Source organism: Lates calcarifer, linkage group LG8 (genome assembly GCF_001640805.2).
Source record: "Lates calcarifer isolate ASB-BC8 linkage group LG8, TLL_Latcal_v3, whole genome shotgun sequence".
NCBI lineage: Eukaryota > Metazoa > Chordata > Actinopteri > Centropomidae > Lates > Lates calcarifer.
The window spans coordinates 17,390,650-17,404,150 of NC_066840.1; the positions used below are offsets into that span (position 1 = coordinate 17,390,650).

At 39.2% G+C, this 13,501-nt stretch overlaps 1 protein-coding gene across 1 annotated transcript in view; it reads right to left on the bottom strand.

Annotated features, from left to right (window-relative positions):
- diaph2 (diaphanous-related formin 2) overlaps window positions 1-13,501 on the bottom strand; it is a 344,139-nt gene that overhangs the window by 218,093 nt on the left and 112,545 nt on the right. The window contains 6 exon segments of the mRNA XM_051072493.1: window positions 1,459-1,563; window positions 2,333-2,397; window positions 4,099-4,217; window positions 8,508-8,624; window positions 11,897-12,009; window positions 13,286-13,396. Of these exon segments, the coding sequence (XP_050928450.1) occupies window positions 1,459-1,563; window positions 2,333-2,397; window positions 4,099-4,217; window positions 8,508-8,624; window positions 11,897-12,009; window positions 13,286-13,396 (630 nt within the window).

Consider the following 13,501-nt stretch of genomic DNA (forward strand, 5'->3'; position numbering starts at 1 on the left):
TGTTTATGTTCTGTCAAAATGTATAGGGTATATTTTAAAGTTATTATGGCCACATTCCTGCAAGTTTTGCCAAACAAATTACATGTTTTCCTGCTGAGGTTAATGTCTGTTGATGTGCAGCTCTCCAGCAATAACCGCTCTCTGAAGGAGCATTCAGACAAACAGAGGAAGAGAGGGTTTGACTCTCCAGGGCCTCTCTGCTCTGCACTACCTGTTAATGCACCACAGTCAGTCAGTCTTCAAAAGACAGAGGTCTGCCAGGGGAGGGTGAGGGGAAGGTGTGTGATAGGGAAGAAAACACTTGGAAACACAACATAAAAAGCTTCAACAAGGGAAAGAGGCCAAGCAAAGGTAACACAGCCAGATGCATTCATTTCTGACAGAAAAGTGCAAGGAGAAAGAAAGAGAGAAAAAGGGGCAAGCAGGAGGAGAAGGTGGAGAGGAGCTTTTCTGATGGTCTCATTAAAATGGGTGGGCAGTAATCACGCATAGACTGAGTGATGATCCAGTTTGGGTACAAATGCAGGTAACAAGTGGCGACAGAGCACTCAGGCATATGAAGTGCAGAAGTGACACCCACACACAAATTAAGTTCCAAGGAGAAAAACTGTGTGACTTTGGTCAGGACATCAACCAAAGCATATACTACATAACAGCATTTTGTGGTGACTTAAGAATGATTGCTAGAGGGCTGAGGTAACAGTAAGACACAACTGAGAAAGTGATGCTTGGACCACATATGCAGGTGCAGTTTATCAGATGGTGCCAACATAAGCAACAACAGAGGAATGTTTGAAAGAAAAAGCAATCTCTGATATAGATGTAGCTATAGCATCTTTCAATGCTGGTTTATATTAAATTCCCTAAGCAGGGAGGCAAACTGCCCTTTTGTCCCAAGGCAGTGCTAAAGTGTTTGAAATTGGGTTAAGGGGGAAATAGCAGTCATTTTCCGTTCTCAAAATGGAGGGTTTTGCCTGGGAAAAATGATGTGGAGGCCAGGAAAAGAAATGCAATCCATCTCTGTGATGATAGAATTACATAGGAAAAGCTTCAATGGAGCAATTTGCCCATATAAAGAGCTACAACTTAAGAAGGAGATTGACCCTTTATTAAATCAAATGTTCTTGCATGGATGATAACTCCCACTTACAGCAGGAGCACATCTGTAAGTGGAGTGGAAAGGTATCCTTCTGACCAAATCAGCCCTTTTTCTAGTGGCGCCAATTCTATTCGTTGCTATGAGTACAGAACATTTTTAATATTTTCTATATTCTGCATTATGTAAGTCAGTTTTTCACTTAAAAAAAACTTTTATCGAACTGATTAAAAGTGCTTCTGGACATTATTTTTCACTAGCTTCTTTTTCATGCTTTTTTTGGGAAACATACAACAGAAAAGATCTCTGGGGGAATGTAACACAGTTTTGCAGAGGAGTGGGATTTCTCTTTATGGATTTACCTGGGACTCCAGGGCCTGGATCTTCCCCTCCAACTCTTTGATTCTCTCTTCCTTCTTTTGAGACTCGGCCTGGGCCTCCTGCCGTGCACTGAACTCCTCATCAAACTGCAAGAAAAGAGACACAAGTATGTCTATGTGCACATAACAAACATGAAAACACAGAGGTAAACACACATACACATATACACACAGGTTGGTGAGCGGGAGGGTGTCTCTAGAGAATGGCCACAGGGCACATCAACAGACACCAAAAACACGCTGTCTTACACTCTCTGGCCGATTTCTATTCATAGCCATCGTGGCCCTAGAGCCCTGTTGTCCTTTGTCTTTGTTTCGGGCCTGGCTTTCATGTATGTTGATGGATCTAACCTTTGCAGAAAACAAGCCATGTCGCTACGATGATTTCACTGGACCAGCAGGGTGCATGGTAGGCTGGTGGGACAGGCCTCTTAAGAAAAACACATACCCAGGACCCCCTTGATATCACCAGACAGTGATAGCAAGGCTGCTTAAAAATCATTTCAATATTCAAGCAATCAATATTAAATCAATCGAGCACTTCATTTAACTGCATTAAAAGAAAATGAAAGATAAAGTGAGAACTCCTTATAGGGCTAGCTTAAAATGCATAACTGTATCAAAAGAGCCTGCACATAACTTAACTCTGTCCTGGCACTGTGCACAAATAAGTATACATCAGAACATTGGCATTGATTCTTGTAATGCTGATACGGATCATGTAGCGTCACAGCCAGGTATTGATCAGGGCATGGAAAATCAATAGCTTGTCTGGGAGCTCTGAGGAAGAAAAAACTTTCCTGATGGGAGCCGGCCAACCAAGAGGTGGGGGCTGCTGGAGTGATTAATGTCTCACCTTTTTGGAGTATTCTGCAGCCTTCTGCTCGCTCTCGTCAACTTTGGCTTTATCCACACACTGATCTGCAAAACAAGACAGCCATGGTGCATCATTAGCTCTTTGTGAGATTTACAATTAGACCTGCATCTTGTTTTCAAAGCATAAGAGAAAGTATGATTGTAAGTCTATCTTGAAAAAATCTGTTGCATTCATGAGATATTTTCATCATTCTCAAAACACGTTTTGGAAAACTAGCACTTCACTGTCTCCTGCGTGAGTCATTTAACATACTATTTCAAGGGTTATCAGGCTATGTTTACATAGAGATCATTTCTTCAGCAGACGTATGTATATATCTCATATAAAAGTCTGCATGAAATACATGCATGTGATGAAATTCAAAGCTCACTGAACGATAAAATAAAAGACAAATTAAAACTAAAAAGGAAAAAGGAGACAATGCACAAAATGGACAGCTTGGCTGTCTGACGCAACTGTTGTCTTGACCTTGTGAAGAAGGAACAAGAAGAGAAAGTGTTTTCATGATATGTTCAGTAACTGCCTCATATACAGTGAAAGCCATACTGTGCAACTCTTGGCTCATGCAGATGTGCTAATTTCTTGCACTCCTCTTCTCTTCATCCTGCTCTCACTAACAGAAGTGTCTTTAAATAACAGAAATCATCACCCAAGAATTGTGAGATATTATCTTGTTTAAAGTGATGCTTGAGGACTCTAGGAAAAATAGCTCAGTTGGGATAAAAGAGACCCTTATAAAAAAATAAAAAATAAAATATTCAAACAAGACAAATATCAGTCAGAGCACAAATTATAGGACCAAATCAGCAAGTTTTTGCCATTTTACCATTTTCCAAATGTGGGTGTTTTCCTTTTTTGATTTATCTAAATGTATTTATAAGTCCCATATTTTAGAATTACCATGTATATGAAAAACCTGGAGGACAGTGTAAATTTAAATTGTTGTGAGATCACACATCACGCAACACATTTTCTCTCAGAAAATGAATTGTTATTATGAAAGGACACCCTAATATGAGTGTGTAAAAAAGCAAAAAAACAGAAAAACAGAAAAAAGAGGTAGAAAGGCAACTTTCAAGAACTCCTAATTCCCCATGTCTTCAGCGTGAACTTGACAAAACACAACCTTGGAAGTTTTTAAACAACTGATTAAATCTCAGTGAGAGAGTGAGAAAACTTATTTAATACTGGATCAGTTCTCTGTGGATAGATTTAGAAACTTTTAATGACCCTTTGTTGGCAAGTCACAAAACCGTTAGTGACACAACAGGAGAGACAAAGTGGTGTTATTTATTTCTTTTCTCAGTTTGAAAAAAAAAATTCCATTAGTAATGCAGTGCTAATAGATGTTTTCTCTATGATTCCAGGAACACAGCTGACAAATACCCTAACTTAGAAAATCGGCATTTAGAATCGTTCTGAGTAAACTCAGCTCATTTTACCAGATATAATGCATTGTTCATCAATAATTAGATGACCCCATCTTATATGTCATGCTACTGCAGGTGTTTGTCAGAGGAATCTCAGGGGGAACTGGGGGGATAATGAGAATGACTGCAAGGTATCAAAACATTTTTAGCAGCATTAGTGATATACCTCCCACAATACATAGTTTAAAAAGACAATAAAAATAACAATGATTTCATGACTACCTTAACCATATTAACATTTACATTTATTACACATTCCAGATTTTTGCCAATTAAATTAATGAGAGAATAAATATGAAGCAATTCAAAAAGTACCAATCAGATGGGTGAAGTCCACATCCAATCTTTTACTGTAGCCAAAGTCAGGGTCCATCCCATTGCGATGTAATACCACCTGAGACACGCATTCTTCTATCACCTTGTAGTACTGAGGCCTGAGGGGTGAGGAAACATAAAGCAGAACAATTAGACAAGCCACAGAAAGATATGAGTGACACAAACTCTACAAGGCTAATTAACCACAAATTATTCCCTTATCCAAGCTAGAGGTCACAAAATGCCATGTCAAAAAGGGTGCTGCTGGAGAAAATAGACACCCTATTAAATTTGATCACTTGCTTCACCCCCATCATGAAATTAGCAGATTAATGGGCACACAGAACCCAAGTCTGTGTTAGTCTGTCCATTTCAAGGTGACAGACTGTAGCCAAGGCTACGCTTGCCCTCTTGTCTAATTTGCAATCATCTTTGCCAATTAGAGCAACCATAAAAACTGAAATGTAAATCTAATCAGTGTAATGTGTGTAATTGAAAGCACAATGACCGGGAAAACATGTCAGCCAGTTAGGAGTGTGACTGAGTGCTTGGTGTTGTCAAGCAGGGTGTGTGAATCAGCCTGCAAGTCCCACTCCACCACACAGGTTGGTATGTGACCTTTTCTCGGTAACATTATCAACTTTAATTGCAAGTGACATTTAGTAAATACAATGCCAGCTTAAGCTGAGCTCCAAACTGAGAAATAATTATTTTCTGAGAATGACATTGCCAGAAGTTAATGTTTAAACTCACTACAGAAACAACTAGTTTTTTTTTTCCCTCAAAAGATTCAAACTCCTTTTCTTGGAAATTGAGATTTGAACTGAGGTAGTACATGTGGAAAATTGACCGTTGATGATGCTCTCAAATAATGCCCTGAAAAAATTATAAAAGAACAATTCCCTAAACTGGGAACAACAACAAACTCCATGAGCAAGTGCAGGTGGGTGTGACCAACTAATTGTTGCAATTTGCTTAACGGCTGGGCAATCGCAATTCTGGTATAGTACTGTGGAGTCTGGAATAGGGGTGCTGCGGGATGCACTACTAGTAGGAGGAACAGAGCATCGGCAGCTGGAGCAGGGACAGCCTTCTGATTCAATAATCACATCAGCTTTAATCTCCTTTTTAAATAGCAAACAGTTTCTTGGTGGGCACACAGTGGAGGCTATGTTGAGTCCCAAGGCACAAATATACAGTTCAACACGCCACATATGCTTTCACAAGCAGCTGATGTTCCGATCAGCCACATTAAAACCACATACCAATTTTATTTATTTCAAGTATTTTTTGGGGCTTTTTTGCCTTTATTTAGAGGACAGTGAGAGAGAGACAGGAAATGGGGAGAGAGAGTAGGGGAATGACATGCAGCAAAGGTCCAGCCGGATCGGGAGTCGAACCGGCGTCCGCCTGCTCAGACTACTAAGGCCCACATGGTATGCTATGAAGGTGCCACCACCACTTTTAATGTTGAGGCGAATCGGTGTACTGTTACATCATGAACATGATAATTTCAACACTTAAAGTCCATGTATAGAAAACTTGCGGTAGTTAATGTTATTTTTAGCTTCCTGAGATTGCCCAATTGATTTATATAATGATTAATTGAAAATCAGAGATGCCCAAAAGAGATTTTATGACAACTTTGATCCAGATAAGAAACTGAAAGTCTGATCAAAGCCTGCCTGTCTCATGTCTTTGCATAAAAGCATTAAGGGGAAGGAGCCTTAATGTTGCTAAAAAGTAATAATTGATTTGAGCAGACAGAACTGTGAACAAAGTGGCTGTTGCCAGCTGGGTTAATTCTGTATGAGACCAAAAAAGCACATATATCCAAGTATGTGTCTCAGTAAAAAGTAACATACAGCCACTTGATATTATCAAACATTAAACAGAATAAAGTTAATATCCAAGGTTTTGACTCTAACTGTTGCCCATAAATTCAAAGGCTATGTTCTGTTGGTATCTTGTGGGTGGACAGGCCACATCATGTTATGAACAGAAATATGAAAGAACATAAAATTCTGAGCCAAAGCAAATAAGAATAAATCAGCGTTTAGGTGCACTGTTTTGAAAGCATGAAATGCCATACATTAAGCTTGAGCTGGCGGATTCGCCCACTCATGACTGGAACAAGCTAGTGAAAGCTCACACATCGCCCTGCATGGCTTAAGCACTGTGGCATTCGGCTTACAACTGTCACCGATGTACACCACATTATTATCTCAATAAGCCGCCCTATTTTCCCTTCGTCCTCCATCCTCCGCCACCACCAAGCAGATAGGGGCTGGGTGGAGATAACTAGAGATGGAGAGAGTGACCCAGAACTGTCAGGCCCCTCCACAGTGGGCAGGGCTGGGCTCCAGAAGCTAGCATATGTCCCCTGCATCATTCCCCACCTCTTCTTTTACTTTGGCACCTTCATTTCTTCCAATGATAGCTTGCAGTTCAGCACAGCCCCAGCCACTTGATCCAGCTCTGCTCCACATAACCAGTGTAATCCCCATATCACCAGGCTCCAAAAGAGCAGATCTGCTCTATATTTACTGGGTGGGTTTGATGTGCTCCCATTCATTAGGCTTGCAGTGAGAGATTAATTATCAAAAATAAACCAAGCCCCGGAGGGGAGAGCAACAACTAATGTTGTGTTAGGAGGAATGACAGTAGACAGAGCACTTGAAAAGTCTGCCCACTGTAGACTGTCTTATTATTAGAATACTAATTATAATATTTAATGAATTATAATTTAATGAACTATAATTTGACACAAGAATCAGGGTACCAAGTGTGCTATGTTCCAATAAATACAATGATAAAAGCAACTTAATCTTCTACTCCAGGTAGAATATGATGAGCACACATGCATTGCTTTGATCACAAAGCCAAAGTCTGTCACACCTATAATACTATGTAACCTGAGACTGCTACCATTACATGATCTCAACTAGAACCATGCATTGCTACCACACATTGTCTAACCTTCTAAATTCTTTTTATTTCATGTTGTGGAAATACTATATTTATACTATACTATTTTACATTCACCCAACTTTAACCACAACATGAAAAGATGGTAACTTAGGTTTTAAGGGCAGAGACTGAAAAAAATTAGATAGTATGTATTGGAATAAGTGCATGTCCTGTAGCACTGCATCCTCCATCATCCTGACTCCACAGCAGTAATGTATGGGGAATAAAATGCCACAGTCAGAATGCATTCCTGGTGTTAATGTTGGTGTGTGCACATGTGAGTTTGTCCTTGCAACTGTGATGGAGGCCAGAGGAAAAAATTTCAAAATCATGTCTTTAAAAAGACCATCAGTTCTTTTATGAGCATTGGTACTGATCCTTTCTTATTGGTGGCTTACAGGGGGAGTATATGGATACCAAAGCCGAGGTGGACGTGGCTGTACTAGCTAGTTAATGGGAATTCTATTTCTTGCTTCTTCTGAATAGATGAGGAATACATTATTCATAACTCCAAGGGAACAGCAACTTGTCTATGGTAAATTCATCTTCCTCCTCTCATTCTCCCTTCGACTTCCACCTTTCTTTTTTTTAAAGTCTTATTTCTGCAAAAAGGTCTGACACAGCAGAGAACTCATCAATGTCACCCTTTTAAGAAGAGTGACAGCCAATGACTGACATATTTGATTTTCAAACACAAATTAGAGAGCCAAGCCAACAGTTTTATCACTTAATAATTCCACGTAACAAAGTAATAATAATATATGTTAATTTAAGTTTCACTTAAGAGTTTACAAACAAAGGAGGTTAGACAACAGTTTTTTGCTGCAGAGTAAAGGTATGTGGGCTACCTTTTAACCTACAAAGCTTGGTGATTCCTTCATTCAAAATAATGTGTGGAGTTACTCTGTAACACTTTGTGCTCATCAACTCTAGCTAAGTGAGTTCAGAGCTGCAGAAAATCAAATAATCTTGTCATCTCCATAAATTGCATTACCACCTACTGGTGACTAGGCTGATAGGCCAATTATTAGAATGGTTTTAGTGAATAAAATTGGTGATGATGTTGAAGTTGAATTAATGGATAATAACATTTCTAGGTAAATGACACAAAAATTAGAGTAATATAATGATAGCTCAAGTTTGCCTTTCAAAAATCAATCGTTCTCTTATTTTTGAGAGAATTCATGTAGATAACAACTTTCAATTTGGCTTCTACTTTCCAAGATATGTTGATCAAAGACAAACAGATCACTATTTCCTGTAAGAAATGAACACATAATGTCAGACTGATATATGAGGCGTTTCACATCTAGTATGAAAAACAGGAACAAAAAAATCCAAAAGCTTAGACTTTTGAAACACACTGACACAGAGCAGAGCATCATGAGGTCATCAGTCAGTATGGGGCCAGAGACATGTAAAAATCTCACAGAACTTACCTGATGTAATAGTCATTCCTGATAAGCAATAGGTGCTGAAGGATTGACAGGAAGTAGGTCTCTGAGCCAGTGTCTTTCACCATATTGGACAGGAGATGGTACACTTCATTCATATCAGTGCAGGAGCAAGGTTAAGGAAAACAGCTTTAAAGTATGACAGAGTTACATTTTTTAGGTTTCTAAGTTAATTAATTAACAGTTAAGGTTACACCGAAAACTAAGTTTATTATGTAGGTGCACTTAACTCCAAAAAACAACATTTTTATTAGTTCTTGTTTTCTTTATAACATAGCATTTATTTTTCCCAGTTCCTCACTTCAGGTTCTGTGACAGGCATCATTGTGCAAAAGCAAACAGAGATGTGATTCCTCTTATCCACTCTCTCTTGGGGGAGCTAAAACAGTGTAAACAGCTAACTTGAGGAGGGGGATTGGCAATAAAGAAATCTCCCTCTGGTTTACCTGTCACTCCAAACCTTTCAAGATAGTGGAAATTAATTACATGAAAAACTCACTGGTTTGAATGTTTGAGGCAAGAATGATAGGGAAGTCTAACATTCGCAGGGCAAAAATATGGCTGAGATTCGGTTCTCAGATTGGAACTGACGTGTACTCAGGAGTGAAAATTCATGTTATTAAATTTGCAAAAGGTATTGATTATGTGTCTTGTGTTTGCTTCCCCCATGAGGAAGTAGTGATGGTTGTGACATCTAAAAGAGATGTTAAATCTGACTGTCTTACTTGTTATTCTTCCATGTTCAAATATTGTATTTCTAGATTGTTTGCTGAGTATTTGTCTTGAAAATCAAAGTAATAAAAAATGTTTGAAACATTGGAACTACATAAAATATAGTACAGGATGAGATAAGCACGTACATTGAATCCCCTTTCAAAATTATGTTAACGGTTGATTTGTAGTACAAGATTAATTTAGAAAGTAATACAATTATGTGTCTCAAACTTCTAATAGTGTTCTGAAAGTGTAGCTCTAAGAAGTAAAGAACCCTGGAAAATGAATGATTTGGAGCCCATTTAATTTGTTTGCTTGAGAAAGGAGGATTTCCCCATGGAGACTCATCATGTTTGAAAAAGTGGAATAAGCCTCTTAGATATGTGCACACATGCAGAAAAAAACAAGACTAAGGAGACAGTGCACTGTTAAGCTCACAGAGATGAAAACCTGATTGCCATCATAAAGTGTGAATCTTGACAGTGTGTGCTAAAATATTTAGATAGCAACATACTGACTGCAAAGCGATGAAGTGGCATTTTCAACACGGTAGCAGCATATGTTATGGTTCTCCTCCCACCTGCCTTTGGTACAGAAAATATCAGTTTAATCCACATGGAAGAACTAATTAGTTAGGATTTTTAGGCAGCTAAGTGCAGACAAAATTAAAGCCTAAATAGATCACCACAGTGACAGAAAAACTGCTAAAACAAACAAGTGTGTTCTAATAGCTGATTTTGTGGATACACTAATGTTATGGATACACCTAAAAATAAGGAGGAATCAAACTAAAATGTTATCATGGGTCAATCTAAAGATTTTGTTTGCTTCATAATTATTATTTGTCAGGCTTCATCAACAACTACTGAACAATGATTCTGTGAGACTACTAATAATTCATATAATTTATTTAAAAAAAACAGCACTGAACTATACTCTCCATTTCTCATGCTGTCATCTACACAAAACAAAGAAACCGCTGCAACTGGAGCAAATCAATTCTTTTAAATACTGTTTGACACTTTTCCTATTAATTTCAACAATGTGTGTAATTAAACTCCTATCCCATATCAAATTTTTAGAGAGGGGGAATGGGAATACAGGCTCCTCTAAAGTATCATTTCCCTCCCTTGTATTAGCTGAGTATGAAGCCTGGGAGAATTACCAATCCTGTGAGATTCAATTATAGCCTCACCACAGCAGCATTTGAGAGGACATGAGAAGGAGCTCAGACTGGGAAAGTATCCAACTAGCTTCATCTATCACTAAGCTGCAGACATAAACCTAATGTAGAATGCCAATCCATTCGATGACACCCCCTCTACGCTTGCTTTCTTGCTCTCTGTCTCTCTCTCTTTACACTCTCTCTCCAAATAATGAATAAACATGAGCGGCAGTCAAGTGTGATGTAGGCCAGTCAGTGGTGGGGTCAATCAATCACCATTCCACAGCTCATTAATATTTATTAGTGGCCTGGAGTCACCTCCTCAGCACCTGGACCTGGGCCGGACACAGAGGAGACGAGCCTCTGCAGGTTAATATTCATGAAACTGCTGGGAGAAACAAGACACATATGCAGTGCTCAGGTAGTAGAAGTACTACTTGCATGATTGTGTGCATATGTGTGTGCGTGTGTGTGCACTATGCAGGCAAAGGGACAAAGGGTAGCCTAGGCATTCGAATCATGCTCAGAGCTCACAGATCAATACCGCATTGTCCTTGGAAACAAACATTGGGCCTTCTCATTTGTGAACCTGCTCAAGCACATCATTAATCCAGGTGCACTTTTTTTTTCTCTCCATCATCTCTCCACACACATACACAACCTCCTCCCCTCAACTACATGTGTCAACAGAAACTGTCACTCACAGCAGCACTTTGTGCCCATACTAGAACAGTGGGATTTGGTGGAAGAAAAAGGTTATGGGAATGAACATCTGCATAACAATGTCAGCGTCTGGTTTGTCTGCTCACAATGTCAGCCATTCATACATAGCCTTAGAGAAGATGTGTGAATTATTAAAAGGGTTCTCTTTCTGGGATGCTAGAAGTAGTTTCCAACTGGGAACTAAATTACTGCTCACCTTATGAACTTCTACTCTGCACATTTGGCGTTAAATGGACATTGGTAGAGAGATGGAGGTGGAGAGATGGAGAAAATTCACATTTTCCAAATGAAACAGAGAGACAAGGAATGATAATACTTAAACTGAAGAAACCCTGACCATGTAATATCATGCTGCTGCACATAAAAAATATCTAATTGTCTACCATGAATATTAAATGGTAAGAACAAGAAAGCCTGCTTGATATCTTCATCTTGTATCTTACAACAGTCCTACTTAACCCAATACAACAACAGACAGAGAATAAAAAGTGAAGACGACTTGAAAGGAAATGGAGAGGATGGGAAGAGTAAATAAAAAGAAGAGTGAAGAGGTGGGAGGTTAAGATGACAGAGTTATTTACCTAGTATACCTGGTCAGAGATGGAGCTGGATATTGTGCTCTGGCTCTTCAAATCCTTCTCTAATGAACCAAGCCATGAGGGGCTTTAGCCTGTAAAGCTTAACCAAACCCACAATATACACTCATCTCCCACTGCTGGTTCTGCAGGCCTATTCATCTGTATATTCACACAGAGGGAAGACAAAAGGATATTCCATCTCAGCACGGATGTCATCCAGGCGATGGGAGAGTTCGATAGAGTCCTCCTCCTTGTTCTCATTGAACACCTTCAGCTGGATGTCAAGTTCCTCTGTTTCTTTTAGCTCCTAGAATGAGTTAGACATACAGCGGATAGCTGAGAATGGGAAGTTATGCAAAGGTCACCTCTCAATGTATGAAAAAAGTAAGAGCACCTACAAAGAATAATTTTAGATATAACTTCTAAAGACAAATTATTCTAGTCTTTGTATTTTGTGAATTATGTCAGATGTATGTTATTGTTAACCAGACATATTCAAAAAATCTGTAGTACCAGGATATTAGTTTCCCTGTTCCAGCTATACAGAGAACTGGAAACTGAGATGCCCTAAACCCTCTTGCTACGTATTCCAGACAGTATCTATTCCTGAACACCTGTTCCAGCCACGAAGGGGCTACGGGGGGGTGCTCTTTACCACTTCTCTATGAATCACCAGCAGCAGAGTTTACAGACGGAGACAGGCCCAAATGTAACCCAATTTCTGCAGGTATCAATCACCCTGCACTGTTTTTTGGGTGCACCATCTGTCTTTAGCAACACTGGTTCGAAGGGAGGTGCACAAAAAAGGGAGAGAAGGAGGAGGAGGAGGAGGAGGTCCAAATATATGCGTCAGGGACTATAATAACAAAACAAATTGTGCTTTCTTTTTCAGTGGACTTCACTTTTTCCTTACCAACAGCTACACTGACTCCTGAGCATAACTCATAATTAGAAGACAGAGTGTCAGTTCGAATGTCGGCATTAAAAGCCGTGAATGTGGCATTCATAAATGACTGTACACTGAAACTCTTTCATATCAGGAGGCAGAATTGAAGATAATTAAAGTAATGACAGTAATAATCAACAGGAGCAGCTGGGATGACTTATTAGCAACTGGCTCTGTGACACATTCACCCCACTCACTACAAATGAGAGCTTGAGTGATGAGCTTGAGCTCGTTTGCCTTCGCTTCATGCGAAGATGTGTAAGCTTGCTGATGATGATACCAGGACAGCTTGTGTGATGAGGTGCTAACACTGTATCACACTTGACACAAGCTACTACCACTATATACTAGTTATACCACTACAACTACTACCAATTAAATTAATAATAATAGATCTATCTTTATTTGTGTCAGTTGTGTCATGTGAGGTTGGCCTCTTAACTTGTACACATTCAAGCTGTAGTTAGAGGTTAGAGTGTATTCAAAAAAGTATTGCCTGCTGAACTGATTTAAACTGACTGACACAGGAAAGAGTGAATATTTGGGACACATGGCCTCATTAACAGAACTAGAACTTCATCTTTCTAAAGTATGTGAATCATTTAAACATATGCTGTCTTATACTTTAATAACTCACAGGCAGGATCTTCTTGAGGCCACATCTCAAAAACTCATTGCGCAGATGTATCCGGAAGTCCAGGTCATCAGGGGAAGTGACCAAAGCATTGATCAGCTGCATGCAAGCAACCTGCAGTGGAGACAGACAAAAACACAGAGAAAGAGAGAAAAATTAATTAGAAAGACAGAAAATAACAATTTCCTGCAAAACATCTGTATGATATAATGTAATTTA